General features: G+C 51.0%; 2 protein-coding genes across 2 annotated transcripts; both read right to left on the reverse strand.

The window, feature by feature from the left end:
* Positions 1-1,344: 1,344 nt before the first annotated feature.
* LOC129346032 (uncharacterized) lies at positions 1,345-5,647 on the reverse strand. The gene is made up of 6 exons (XM_055003281.1): positions 5,634-5,647; positions 5,373-5,581; positions 3,400-3,465; positions 3,104-3,271; positions 2,712-2,777; positions 1,345-2,583 (listed from the first exon to the last, which is right to left on the reverse strand). Exons 1-6 carry the CDS (start codon positions 5,645-5,647, stop codon positions 2,300-2,302), a joined length of 807 nt encoding a protein of 268 aa, XP_054859256.1. The 3' UTR covers positions 1,345-2,299.
* On the reverse strand, positions 5,562-8,396 carry LOC129346077 (uncharacterized). Its single transcript, XM_055003347.1, has 3 exons — positions 8,145-8,396; positions 5,974-6,644; positions 5,562-5,770 (listed from the first exon to the last, which is right to left on the reverse strand). The coding sequence occupies exons 1-3, from the start codon at positions 8,264-8,266 to the stop codon at positions 5,742-5,744; spliced, it is 822 nt and encodes a 273-aa protein (XP_054859322.1). The 5' UTR covers positions 8,267-8,396; the 3' UTR covers positions 5,562-5,741.
* Positions 8,397-14,194: the final 5,798 nt, after the last annotated feature.

The raw sequence follows: 14,194 nt of genomic DNA on the forward strand, positions 1-14,194 counted from the left end.
GCTCTTCTTCCCAGGCTGCTGGGACCCATCGTAGAGCTTTGTTATAAGAACTTGTATCTGCCAGAATAACTGAGGCGTGCTTTTCATACTGGCCACTCTGCGGTGGTCAAAGCAAGGCGAGGTGTGATCACTCATTCAATGGTTGGATCGTGTCTCAAGTTCAAAAACAGGCACACCTTTTCCATGGAGCCCTGGAGCTGTTCTCTTCAGAAGAAATAGGGCCACTTTGGATCATCAGAAAAAGTGACAGGTGCCCTGCCCCCATTTAGGGCCTAAGGTAGGTAGGCAGGTTTCTTGTTTGTGGCCAAAGGCCCTTACAATCCATACACATTTAGGGTGTTTAGAGCCTATGACCCACCCCTAGTCCCTGGAAGCACTACCCCACATAACACGAACCGACCTCTGCAACACAGCTCCCTTCCCACTGCACCATGGTTCTGCACCAGGGCTCCCTTCCCGCTGCACCATGGTTCTGCACCACGGATCCCTTCCCTTTGCACCATGGCTCCCTTCCCGCTGCACCACGGTTCTGCACCTTGGTTCCCTTCCCACTGCACCATGGTTCTGCACCATGGCTCCCTTCCCACTGCACCATGGCTCCCTTCCCACTGCACCATGGTTCTGCACCACAGCTCCCTTCTTACCGGACCAGGGCTCCCTTCGCTCTGCACCATGGTTCTGCACCACGGCTCCCTTCTTACCGGACCAGGGCTCCCTTCCCTCTGCACCATGGTTCTGCACCAAGGCTTCCTTCCTGCTACCCCACGGCTCCCTACCACGGCTCCCCTCTGCAAAACGGCTCCCTTCCCATTTCTCCAAAATCGGCTTCACTCGCTCAGGAAGTGGAGAAATGCAGACTAGAAAGGGTATCCAAAAACAGCCAGAAGAGGATTTGTTGTATGAGGAAGACGGCAGGGGTACCTGGGCCTCTGAAACAAAAAGCGGTGCAGGGCATACACTCTCTGAACCCAACTGTGAGCACTAAGAACAGGGGAAAGGGGAAACAGAGAACAGCGTATCGAGCTGCTATTTCATCTGCAGATGGGCGAGTTCAGCTGGGAGGTGGGCAGGGACCCCCTCCCTGACCCAGTCAGACTACAGAAGCGCAGGTCTCCCCCCTTTCCCCCTTCAGAACACCTCCTGGCTGGCCTGCACTTCTGCCTCATTCTCCTCCTCCTTGTTGCGAGAATTGTTGTTTGGGGAAGACCCAGCCGGGCCCTGCGACTCCCCCTCGGTTCGCCGCTCAGGTTGCCTCTTACCAAGGCGATTATATGGTGCAGACTCAACTTTCTAACTGTCCCTATCTAGAAAAGGTGCCCTCTGCACAAAAGTAAGATGCTTAACCAAATCTAAAAGTTTATTGAATATATCTCAAAGGTTATAATGCAAACCACAAAAGGAAACAGCTTAACACTAAGACTTAAGAAATATATATATATATATAGGTTGAAGGCTTAAGGCTAAAGGTACCAACACACTATTTCCTCCTCCCTCCCAAGTCGAAAGCTTTCGGGCTGCCCACCAATCGCTGGGGAACTCCTAGAAGTTTCCCTGCCAATTGGCAGTGCAGCAGTGAAGGGATTTCGGCTCCTCCTTTTATGGTCCAAAGTCGTGGTGTTGTATACAAAAAACTGTTCTCTGTGGGTCCACGTTGTTCCTTTCCCAGGAACAAGTGGTCCAATAAATCAGAACATCTTCTACAGGTCACAAAAAGGAATTTCACACTTTGCCGGCCCAGGCTCCCCCAATGTACTTCAAAACAAGATGAAGATGACCTGGAGCCCCTCTATCTAAATGACCCGCTGTAATTTAGAAGCAAGGCGAAAGACCTTGCACACCATTATGTGTCAATTTGTGCTAATTAACTTAGTGTTCTCCCCCTTTTCCCAGAAAGCGAAACTCCAGCCAGCCTTCAGGGAGTTATGGAAAAGAAAAACTAAAGCTTTCCCTGAGGAGGCTTTTAGGAGCTTTCCAAAGAGCCTGAGTCGGGTTCATGTTCTTAATGGCCTGGTTTCAGAACCAAACACCCCCAAATTCTACCACACTCCTCTCTCACCGCAACTGCCCCAGTTGATGGCTGGATGGCTGCGGGTGACAAGAAGAACACAATAACTGTCAGGCGAAGAAGGTTCAGGACTTCAGGGCCTGAGAGCCTGGACAGCTTTATTGAGCCTTGGAAGAAGATGCAAAGGGAAAGAGGTGAGAATCACTCGTTTGGGGGAGGAGCCCTCCTTCCTCAAGTGGCTGCTCACTGGGGCTCTTTCATATACGTCTTGGAAACTGAATCCCTTCCTCCTGTTTAGGAGCCCCAAGAGGGGACTGGTTGTGGATGGTCGCGGGTGCCATTTAGCTCTCCCCGGTGCCTGCTCAGGTAGTGGGCCAAGTAGTCTTGAATGGCCAGGGACGTGTAACTACCTAGATAGTCCATTTCAGTTAAAACTTTCCGGAAAGCGTCTTCCAGGAAATCGGCTGTGATCTCAGTCCAGCTGTTGGGCACTGCGAACAGGCCCCTCAGGAAAGAGCAGTGCCCTGTGTAGTCCGCTGGATCCAGGACTACAACGTTTTGTTTCAACTTCGGGCTGCCTAAGGAAGACAAAAAGAACACAACGGGGTGAGAGGTGAGGGAAGGTAATCGAGTGTGGTTGTGGAGTGCCAAAAATGCCTCCCAGACCCGGAAAAATGAGGGACGTGCCTTGATGGCAGACCATTACCTGCATCCCTGCTGGTGTCCTCCACGGCCTGGTTGTCCAGGGCGCTCCCATTTGGTTTCTGGGTGGCTGCGGGTGACAAGAAGAACACAATAACTGTCAGGCGAAGAAGGTTCAGGACTTCAGGGCCTGAGAGCCTGGACAGCTTTATTGAGCCCTGGAAGAAGATGCAAAGGGAAAGAGATGAGAATCACTCATTTGGGGGAGGAGCCCTCCTTCCTCAAGTGGCTGCTCACTGGGGCTCTTTCATATACGTCTTGGAAACTGAATCCCTCCTGTTTAGGAGCCCCAAGAGGGGACTGGTTGTGGATGGTCGCGGGTGCCATTTAGCTCTCCCCGGTGCCTGCTCAGGTAGTGGGCCAAGTAGTCTTGAATGGCCAGGGACGTGTAACTACCTAGATAGTCCATTTCAGTTAAAACTTTCCGGAAAGCGTCTTCCAGGAAATCGGCTGTGATCTCAGTCCAGCTGTTGGGCACTGCGAACAGGCCCCTCAGGAAAGAGCAGTGCCCTGTGTAGTCCGCTGGATCCAGGACTACAACGTTTTGTTTCAACTTCGGGCTGCCTAAGGAAGACAAAAAGAACACAACGGGGTGAGAGGTGAGGGAAGGTAATCGAGTGTGGTTGTGGAGTGCCAAAAATGCCTCCCAGACCCGGAAAAATGAGGGACGTGCCTTGATGGCAGACCATTACCTGCATCCCTGCTGGTGTCCTCCACGGCCTGGTTGTCCAGGGCGCTCCCATTTGGTTTCTGGATGGCTGCGGGTGACAAGAAGAACACAATAACTGTCAGGCGAAGAAGGTTCAGGACTTCAGGGCCTGAGAGCCTGGACAGCTTTATTGAGCCCTGGAAGAAGATGCAAAGGGAAAGAGGTGAGAATCACTCGTTTGGGGTAACACATAAAGTAAAATATTTAGGAATAGAACTTACTGCTAAAAATATTGATTTATTCAAGAACAATTATGAAAAGCTATGGCAACAAATAGACAGAATGGAAATAAGTTGAATTTGTCGTGGCTGGGAAGAATAGCAGTAATTAAAATGAATGTACTTCCACGGATTATGTTTTTACTGCAAACAATACCAATAATAAGAGATAATAAGCAATTTGACAAGTGGCAAAGGAAGATATCGGAGTTTGTATGGGCAAGGAAGAAGCCCCGAGTGAAGATGAAAGTTCTATGTGATGCCAAAGAAAGAGGGGGACTACAGTTACCAAATATAAGACTATACCATGAAGCAACATGTCTGGTGTGGCTCAGGGAATGGATGTCGTTAGAAAATCCTAAACTCTTAACACTTGAAGGATATAGGAAACTCTTTGGTTGGCATGCGTACTTATGGTATGATAAAATCAAAGCGGACTCTATGTTTCTGCATCATTATATTAGACGAAGCCTCTACACGGTCTGGCAAAATTATAAAAAATATTTAGACGAAGGTATCCTGACGTGGGCGGTGCCATTGGAAGTTATTGACCCGAGAACAATTTACAACCGAGAGGAATGTTTGCCATATAAGGAGGTGTTGAAAATGGAGCAAAATATGATTAAGCTTAAAACAGGAGACGAACTATCCTCCCACTATGGATGGTTCCAATACAGACAGATTAAAGGCTTATATGACATGGATCGTTCAAAATCGGGGTTTAAGTGGAAAAATTCTGAATTGGAAGAAAGTATACTACAAGAAGGCAAGAAAATGATTTCTAAAGTTTACAAGATTTTGTTAAAATGGTATACAGAAGATGAAACTGTTAAAGTCCAGATGGTGAAATGGGCCATAAATTGCAATAGAGACATAACAATGGAGGCATGGGAACACTTGTGGAAAAATACATTGAAGATATCGACTTGTACCAATATCAAAGAAAATGTCTACAAGATGATATATAGATGGTACCTAACGCCGAAGAAAATAGCATATGGGAACAATAAAATGTCAGATGTGTTGGAAATGTAAAAACCATGAAGGTTCATTATATCATATGTGGTGGACCTCTGAGGTAGCAAAGCAGTTCTGGGGAGATATTATAGAAGCTTTGACTGAAATTTTACAAATCCCAATAAATAAGAACCCACAACTGCTGTTGTTAAACCTGAAATTAGAGGAGATTCCCAGGCAACAAAGAACTTTATTATTCTATATGACAACAGCGGCAAGAATTTTATATGCTCAGAAATGGAAGACGCAAGAAGTACCATCTATTGAAAATTGGATACAAAAATTGCTGTACATGGCAGAAATGGACAAAATGACGAGAAAGCTGAGAGAACAGAATCCAGAAGAATTTTTTAATGACTGGGGGAAATTAAAACAGTATTTGGAAAAGAAGTGGGACGTAAAGGGAGAATTATGGTTGTTAGATAACTATTAAGCTTACAGAAAGGAAGAGATACTGATCTTTACAAGAGAAGAGAGGAGATAAGTTAGAAATATAATGTAATTGATAGTTTGATGTTAGGTTTTGCTTAATTTAATATATATTATCTATCTTAGTAGAGTATTAAGACAGTTAAGAATAGAAAAGCAGATATAAGTAGTAGATTTAGACAGCGGGTTGGAAAACTGTTGGAAGTCTTAGATTAAGGGGGGAGGGGAAAGGGTGGGAGAATATGGAAATGAGGGTTTCAATTGAAAATCTGTAATATTAATTTTTACTCACCCAATAAAAATTTCTTTAAAAAAAAAATCACTCGTTTGGGGGAGGAGCCCTCCTTCCTCAAGTGGCTGCTCACTGGGGCTCTTTCATATACGTCTTGGAAACTGAATCCCTTCCTCCTATTTAGGAGACCCCAGAGGGGACTGGTTGTAGACGGCAGTGAGTGCCATTTAGCTCTCCCAAGGGCCTGCTTACGTAGTGGGCCAAGTACTCTTCAGTGGCCAGGGACATATAACTATGTAGACAGTGCATTTCAATTACAACCTTCCCGAAAGCATCTTCCAGGAAATCTGCTGTGATCTCAGTCCAGCTGTTGGGCACTGCACATAGTCAGGAAGGAGCCGTGCCCTGTGTAGTCCACTGGATCCAGGACTACAACTTTTCTTTGAACTTCGGGCTGCCTATGGAGGACAAAAAGAACACAATGGGGTGAGAGGTGAGGGAAGTGCCAAAATGCCTCCCAGACCTGGAAAAATTAGGGACAGGCCCTGAAGACAGACCATTACCTGCATCTCTGTTGGTCTGCTCCACTGAAATATTTGACATTTGTCAAAATCTCAGACCTCTCTTGCTAGTGTGGCCGGGGCCAGCCTGAGCTACTCACCTGTAGCAGAAGGAGGGCTTGGCTCTATCTCCCGTAGCATGTCCCAAAGGTCTTGAAACGGTCTGAAATTCGCTAAAGTCAGATCAATCAGGTGGCTTTCGAAAAACAGGCTTTGGTGAACGGCAGCAGATCTCATCATCTGATCAAAAGACCGTTTCATCATCTGGAGCACTGCGGTGACCACTTTCTCTGCATGGGCCTCCAGAGTGTCGATGGGCACCCTGACCTCTTGGAATGGAAACGGAAGCCGCGAGAAGTGGGGAGGCGACCTGTGTGGCTCTGGGGGGTTCCTCCTGCAGTCCCCAAAAGACAAGTCTGAGCTCAAGGGAATCCTGTGCTCCAGAAAAGCTGCAAAGTCCTCGAGCACTTCTTCCACAACCTCCACACTTTCAGAGGCCATCACCAGTGCTCCTCGAAAGGCCACTGGGCCCCACGCTCGGAAGGCATCATCAGTGCGGGGGCTGTGGTTCTGGGGGATGTCCGTCACCCAGGTTTCTTGGTTTGGGGACTTTGGGAACCTGCATCTCGGTTCGTCTCCTCCACGGCCTGGTTGTCCAGGGCGCTCCCATTTGGTTGCTGGACGGCTGCGGGTGACGAGAAGAACACAATAACTGTAGGGCGAAGAAGGGTCAGGCCTTCGGGGGCTGAGAGTCTGGACAGCTTTCTTGAGCCTCGGAGGAAGATGCAAAGGGAAAGAGGTGAGGATCACTCGTTTAGGGGAGGAGGCTTCCTTCCTCAAGTGGCTGCTCATGAGGGATGTGCCCTGACGACAGACCATTACCTGCACCCTAGCTGGCCTGCACTACCTCAGCTCCTCGTGCAATTGCCCCCGTTGATGACTGGATGGTTGCAGAAAGACTTGCGAAATAGCTTGTAGCGAGGCTCTGAATCCCTTCCTCCTATTTAGGAGACCCAAGAGGGGATCTCCGAGGATGTGAGAGCAGAAAGGGAAATCCCTTTCCCCAATCAGCCCTGTCCCCAGGACTGGCTCCACTTTCCTCCTTTCTGTCCCTTGCCCCCGTCAGGGACTGGCCCCCCTTTCTTGCCCTTTTTACTGCCTGGCTCCTCCTCCTCGTCTTCCTGGCCCCAGTCTGGGTTGCTACAGTGAACCAGTATGGCAGCTGAGCTGAGGATGTCCGTTTCCCAAATTCCACTCCTCCACAGCGGGCAGCCACCAAGGAAGACTCTGCAGGTGAAGGCAAGGGCAAACCACCTCTGCCCAACACTTGCCTCGAAAGCTCTTGCCGGGGTGGCCATCACTCAAGTGTGTCTTGACAACACACACAGACACACACATTCATCCACAGACATCACTTTTGATACTTGGGGAGGGGGTTACCCTCTTTCCTGCATATTTGCAGCACCGTCAGACCGGTGACTTGATCTGTTGGACTTTTCGATGGGGAGTGGAGCTTGGATCTCAGATAAGAAGGAAATTAGCAACTAAACCAAACAGCAGACAGAATAAAATGGCCTCTGCCTAGCATCTCAACACCATCAATCCTGGCTTGACCTCACGGGGAACCATATTCCATAACAACCATGGAGTCCCTGCTCGGGAAAGACTCGGGGGGCCAATCTCAGTGAATGAGCAGGCCTCTCACGGGAACAAGAAATCCTTTAAGGAACTGGTTGAGAGGATTCCAGCAAATCGAGCATTGCTCCTGCCAACAGTCAGAGTACTGGTGTGTAAGTGTCCCCCATTCCCCCATTCAGTATACAGGAGCGCAAGTCTCCCCCTAGCCACTGATGGACCATGGCCCGAGGAACCAGTCCACGAACCACGGTGGGTTTGTGAGTGGTCTATGGTCTGTGAAAATCGATGGACCATGGTCTGACGGTCTGTGGAGTTTTCCCTGTCTGTGCGCATGTCTAAGTTTAGCTTTCCCGTCTGCAAAAGGAACAGTAGCTCTGTGTGGTATTCCCTGTTTCCCCTTTCCCCTGTTCTTAGAACTCACAATTGGGTGGAGAGTCGGTATGCCCTGCAAGGTTTTTTTTTTCCAGAGACCCAGATATGGTGCCGTCTTCCTCACACACCAAATCCTCTTCTGGCTACTCTCGGACTCCCTATACAGTCTGCATTTGTTCATAAACGGTCACCACTTCCTGATCCATTATGGGTTCATCCTTTCTCATGCTTTTCACCCCTTCGGCCTCTTCCTCCTCCTCACCTATCAGTCAACGGCATTTTTGCCGAGATCATCCTGCAGCATCTCCATTTAAAGGGCGGCTCCTCGGCTGCTTCACACTCATTGGCGCATTGGAACAGCATCCAGGAGGTAAGGCAGCTCATGTCGCGAGCATAGCCGCATCACGTGAGCGCTTAGAAACCTATATGGAGCTTGAGTACTAAAGCTGCACCCCAACTTTCCACGCTAGCACTCCACAAACACAAAACCCTTTCCAATTGGTTCAGGGGGGCAAGCTGGGCTCATAGAGGGGTCACATGAAACTGCTAGGCCCTTCTATGGAGCAGGGGTGCTGGGGCTGCCCCTCCAACATCCCACCCTAGCCCCCCATAAACTCAAAACCCTTTCCTATTAGTCCAGGGGGTGAGCTGAATGCATAGAGGGGTCACATGAACCTGCTAGGCCCTTCTGAGGAGCAGGGGTGCTGGGCCTGCCCCCCGGCATTTCACACTAGCACCCCATAAAACCAAACCCTTTCCTATTTGTCCAGGGGGTGAGCTGAATGCATAGAGGGGTCACATGGACCTGCTAGGCCCTTCTGAGGAGCAGGGGTGCTGGGCCTGCCCCCCGGCATTCCACACTAGCACCCCATAAAACCAAACCGTTTCCTGTTGGTCCAGGGGTTGAGCTGAATGCATAGAGGGGTCACATGGACCCGCTAGGCCTTTCTGAGGAGCAGGGGTGCTGGGCCTGCCCCCCGACATTCCACACTAGCACCCCATAAAACCAAACCCTTTCCTATTAGTCCAGGGGGTGAGCTGAATGCATAGAGGGGTCACATGAACCTGCTAGGCCCTTCTGAGAAGCAGGGGTGCTGGGCCTGCCCCCCGGCATTCCACACTAGCACCCCATAAAACCAAACCCTTTCCTATTAGTCCAGGGGGTGAGCTGAATGCATAGAGGGGTCACATGAACCCGCTAGGCCCTTCTGAGGAGCAGGGGTGCTGGGCCTGCCCCACGGCATTCCACACTAGCACCCCATAAAACCAAACCCTTTCCTATTAGTCCAGGGGGTGAGCTGAATGCATAGAGGGGTCACATGAACCTGCTAGGCCCTTCTGAGAAGCAGGGGTGCTGGGCCTGCCCCACGGCATTCCACACTAGCACCCCATAAAACCAAACCCTTTCCTATTAGTCCAGGGGGTGAGCTGAATGCATAGAGGGGTCACATGAACCCGCTAGGCCCTTCTGAGGAGCAGGGGTGCTGGGCCTGCCCCACGGCATTCCACACTAGCACCCCATAAAACCAAACCCTTTCCTATTAGTCCAGGGGGTGAGCTGAATGCATAGAGGGGTCACATGAACCCGCTAGGCCCTTCTGAGGAGCAGGGGTGCTGGGCCTGCCCCACGGCATTCCACACTAGCACCCCATAAAACCAAACCCTTTCCTATTAGTCCAGGGGGTGAGCTGAATGCATAGAGGGGTCACATGAACCTGCTAGGCCCTTCTAAGGAGCAGGGGTGCTGGGCGTGCCCCCTGGCATTCCACACTAGCACCCCATAAAACCAAACCCTTTCCTGTTGGTCCAGGGGTTGAGCTGAATGCATAGAGGGGTCACATGAACCCGCTAGGCCCTTCTGAGGAGCAGGGGTGCTGGGCCTGCCCCCCGACATTTCACACTAGCACCCCATAAAACCAAACCCTTTCCTGTTGGTCCAGGGGTTGAGCTGAATGCGTAGAGGGGTCACATGAACCCGCTAGGCCCTTCTGAGGAGCAGGGGTGCTGGGCCTGCCCCCCGGCATTCCACACTAGCACCCCATAAAACCAAACCCTGTCCTGTTGGTCCAGGGGTTGAGCTGAATGCGTAGAGGGGTCACATGAACCCGCTAGGCCCTTCTGAGGAGCAGGGGTGCTGGGGCTGTCCCCCGGCATTCCACACTAGCACCCCATAAAACCAAACCCTTTCCTATTAGTCCAGGGGGTGAGCTGAATGCATAGAAGGGTCACATGAACCCGCTAGGCCCTTCTGAGGAGCAGGGGTGCTGGGCCTGCCCCACGGCATTCCACACTAGCACCCCATAAAACCAAACCCTTTTCTGTTGGTCCTGGGGTTGAGCTGAATGCGTAGAGGGGTCACATGGACCCGCTAGGCCCTTCTGAGGAGCAGGGGTGCTGGGCCTGCCCCCCGGCATTCCACACTAGCACCCCATAAAACCACACCCTTTCCTGTTGGTCCAGGGGTTGAGCTGAATGCATAGAGGGGCCACATGGACCCGCTAGGCCCTTCTGAGGAGCAGGGGTGCTGGGCCTGCCCCCCGGCATTCCACACTAGCACCCCATAAAACCAAACCCTTTCCTACTGGTCCAGGGGTTGAGCTGAATGCATAGAGGGTTCACATGAACCCGCTAGGCCCTTCTGAGGAGCAGGGGTGCTGGGCCTGCCCCCCGGCATTCCACACTAGCACCCCATAAAACCAAACCCTTTCCTACTGGTCCAGGGGTTGAGCTGAATGCATAGAGGGTTCACATGAACCCGCTAGGCCCTTCTGAGGAGCAGGGGTGCTGGGCCTGCCCCCCGGCATTCCACACTAGCACCCCATAAAACCAAACCCTGTCCTGTTGGTCCAGGGGTTGAGCTGAATGCATAGAGGGGTCACATGGACCCGCTAGGCCCTTCTGAGGAGCAGGGGTGCTGGGCCTGCCCCCCGGCATTCCACACTAGCACCCCATAAAACCAAACCCTTTCCTATTTGTCCAGGGGGTGAGCTGAATGCATAGAGGGGTCACATGGACCCGCTAGGCGCTTCTGAGGAGCAGGGGTGCTGGGCCTGCCCCCCGGCATTCCACACTAGCACCCCATAAAACCACACCCTTTCCTGTTGGTCCAGGGGTTGAGCTGAATGCGTAGAGGGGTCACATGGACCCGCTAGGCCCTTCTGAGGAGCAGGGGTGCTGGGCCTGCCCCCCGGCATTCCACACTAGCACCCCATAAAACCACACCCTTTCCTGTTGGTCCAGGGGTTGAGCTGAATGCGTAGAGGGGTCACATGGACCCGCTAGGCCCTTCTGAGGAGCAGGGGTGCTGGGTCTGCCCCCCGGCATTCCACACTAGCACCCCATAAAACCAAACCCTTTCCTATTTGTCCAGGGGGTGAGCTGAATGCATAGAGGGGTCACATGGACCCGCTAGGCCCTTCTGAGGAGCAGGGGTGCTGGGCCTGCCCCCCGGCATTCCACACTAGCACCCCATAAAACCAAACCCTTTCCTATTAGTCCAGGGGGTGAGCTGAATGCATAGAGGGGTCACATGAACCTGCTAGGCCCTTCTGAGGAGCAGGGGTGCTGGGCCTGCCCCACGGCATTCCACACTAGCACCCCATAAAACCAAACCCTTTCCTATTAGTCCAGGGGGTGAGCTGAATGCATAGAGGGGTCACATGAACCTGCTAGGCCCTTCTGAGGAGCAGGGGTGCTGGGTCTGCCCCCCGGCATTCCACACTAGCACCCCATAAAACCAAACCCTTTCCTGTTGGTCCAGGGGTTGAGCTGAATGCGTAGAGGGGTCACATGGACCCGCTAGGCGCTTCTGAGGAGCAGGGGTGCTGGGCCTGCCCCCCGGCATTCCACACTAGCACCCCATAAAACCAAACCCTTTCCTGTTGGTCCAGGGGTTGAGCTGAATGCATAGAGGGGTCACATGGACCCGCTAGGCCCTTCTATGGAGCAGGGGTGCAGGAGGTCCGTTCCTGTCCCCTGGGGTAGTGCCATGACCTGACAGGTAGTGCTTCCAGGGGCTAGGGGTGGGTCTTAGGCCCTAGAAGGGGACAGGGCACCTGTCACCCTTTCTTAATTTATTGAAAAGGCTTTAGAAAATTTCATTATCACATTACAGAACAGGTAAAGATTATGACAGCAGGAGACGGGCAGGGCAAACAATTCAGAAAGGGGGGTTTCTAACCTCTGCCTCCGCAACCGCCTTCCCTAGCCCGCCCCTCCTCCGGTAACCTTGCAAAGCAGTCTGGCATTGCAACTGCCTTCAAGGTCAGAAAAACTGCCACAGACCTCTTCTGGGACACATTTTTTTACAATCCCAGGATGTATTCAAATCCATTCCAGGAAACCCTGTCACGTTTTTCTGATGATCCAAAGTGGCCCTCTATTTCTTCTTCTTCAAAGTCTGATTTGCCGAGCTTAGCGGTCTCCATGTTCACTCCCGTAGCAGCAAACGCAGTGGCAAAACTCTGTCGATGGTAGTCCATCACACCAAACAGCATTCACCAATCCTGCCTGGCGACAGATCTGAGCTGCTCTCTCATTGTGGGGCAAGCCCGCAGCTGAGAAGGGGGATTTTCCGTCCTCTTGCAATGCCGTTCATGCCATCTATCGCAGGAATCCCAGTCGGAACCACCTCTTCTGGGTAGATTGATTGGCTGACCCAGCCTGCTTCTCTTTGTTCCATCAGGAAGTATCATATGCACAACCTCATATCTAGGAAACGTCACTTGACCCAAGATGACTAGTGGCCCGTTGACTCCAGATACTGTCTGTCTTATATGTGAGGCGGGGCTGGGAGAGGTAGTCGTGTGTGAGGGCAGCTGCCTGCTTCCATGCGGCACCAGCGCCACCACTGCCTGCAGTCAGCTCAGACGTGGCTCCGTTGCCCATCAACCACCGAGGGCCCTACAGCCCAACAGACCATGTGTGGAAAGCTGGGGGAGGAAAGAGCTGACACCCCCCAACATCACCATTGCAGTTCTTGGGTCTGTTAGTTAGTTAGTTAGTTAGTTAGTTAGTTAGTTAGTTAGTTAGTTAGTTAGTTAGTTAGTTAGTTAGTTAGTTAGTTAGTAAGTAAGTAAGTAAGTAAGATCTTTGCAGATGTTATTGTGTCATTATTCATAATATTGCCCTTCCTATTGAGTTAGTAACCTTATGATTATAGTATTTGTATTATTACTTCTCATTATTATTATCATTATTAATATTGGAGTAATTGTTGTGTTTATAGTTATTAACGTTCTTATTGCAGTTCTTCTTTGTCGTTTGAATTATTAAAGTGTTCATTAATTTTTTTGAACTGAATTATGAAAGACAAATGACAAGTAATTTATACCACCCCATAACTGATACAAACTGCCAACCCAAGGTTCTGTTTTTGAGTTTAAAAAGCCTCCAGAAAATCTTTGTTCAGAAACAGGAACTATTAGCAAAAAAGAGGCGTCCTTTAACTGCCATCTTTCACACCATCTCACTTAGCTTAAAGAGGCCCTGTTTAAAATTGTTTATCCCCGTGGGGTGCGGCAGCGGCAGCAGAGGCTAAAGGCCGCAGCTGCTCCAGGGCAGGGCAGGGCCCCACCTGGGATGGCCCCCGCAGGACCGAATGCCAGGCTAGGCTGGAGAATGCCAGGATGGGCTGGACTTCTCCCTAACATTTAGTTTTCGGCGTCCAAGGCTTTTTGAAACTAGGTTTGCAAGGGGTTTTGAAATCAGGAGGCACTCAGCCAGGTGAAATGCTCCCCGCAACCTGAGGGCTGGACCTCAGAGAGAACTGGGCCCGTGCCGGCTTACGCATCCAGCCACAAGTCATTGCACTGAGTTGGCAAGTAATGCATATTCACGTGTGGACCAGCCTGTGCGAGAGGGGGATGAAATGGCACCGCCGTAGCTGTCAGTGACCGTTCTTTGTTCATTGGGTGTGAAGGCGAGGAAGGTACGTGCCTCAGTTTCCTTTTCCAAAATGGCAGGCTTTCCAGTTCAACAACGGTTTTCCCTCCCAGGTTTTCTGGAAAAGGCCCTGCCTCTGTTATTGCTCGATTCCGGCCCTTCGGCTCATGCTTTTAAAATATATCAAGCTTTTCAGGTTCTTCTACCTCATCCGTTGAGGAGGGATCGCAAACTAAAATCACCGCAAGGAATGCTCATGGGCAAGGCACATAAGAACACGACAGTCCGTTTGTGTAGTTCCCCTTCATCACGAAAACACTGTCTGCAGCATTCTCTCAGCTGCACTGCGAAGCAGCTTGGTGCTGGCAGAAAGCAGCCCCCTCCTCCGCCCTGCCTCTGCTGAGAGCGCTGGCAGAGGCTGTGTGGGAC

The sequence above is a fragment of the Eublepharis macularius genome, chromosome 19 (assembly GCF_028583425.1).
Source record: "Eublepharis macularius isolate TG4126 chromosome 19, MPM_Emac_v1.0, whole genome shotgun sequence".
Classification (NCBI taxonomy): domain Eukaryota; kingdom Metazoa; phylum Chordata; class Lepidosauria; order Squamata; family Eublepharidae; genus Eublepharis; species Eublepharis macularius.

Bases quoted from the DNA above. Each gene is read 5' to 3' on its own strand.
- LOC129346077 (XM_055003347.1), bottom strand. From the start codon at position 8,266: ATGAGCTGCCTTACCTCCTGGATGCTGTTCCAATGCGCCAATGAGTGT. The intron at 6,645-8,144 runs GTGAGGAGGAGG...TCTTCCTCCGAG, and splicing joins AAAATGCCGTTGACTGATAG to GCTCAAGAAAGCTGTCCAGA. The intron at 5,771-5,973 runs GTGAGTAGCTCA...TGTCCTCCATAG, and splicing joins AAGCCCTCCTTCTGCTACAG to GCAGCCCGAAGTTCAAAGAA.
- LOC129346032 (XM_055003281.1), bottom strand. The intron at 3,272-3,399 runs GTAATGGTCTGC...TGTCTTCCTTAG, and splicing joins GGACACCAGCAGGGATGCAG to GCAGCCCGAAGTTGAAACAA. The intron at 2,584-2,711 runs GTAATGGTCTGC...TGTCTTCCTTAG, and splicing joins GGACACCAGCAGGGATGCAG to GCAGCCCGAAGTTGAAACAA.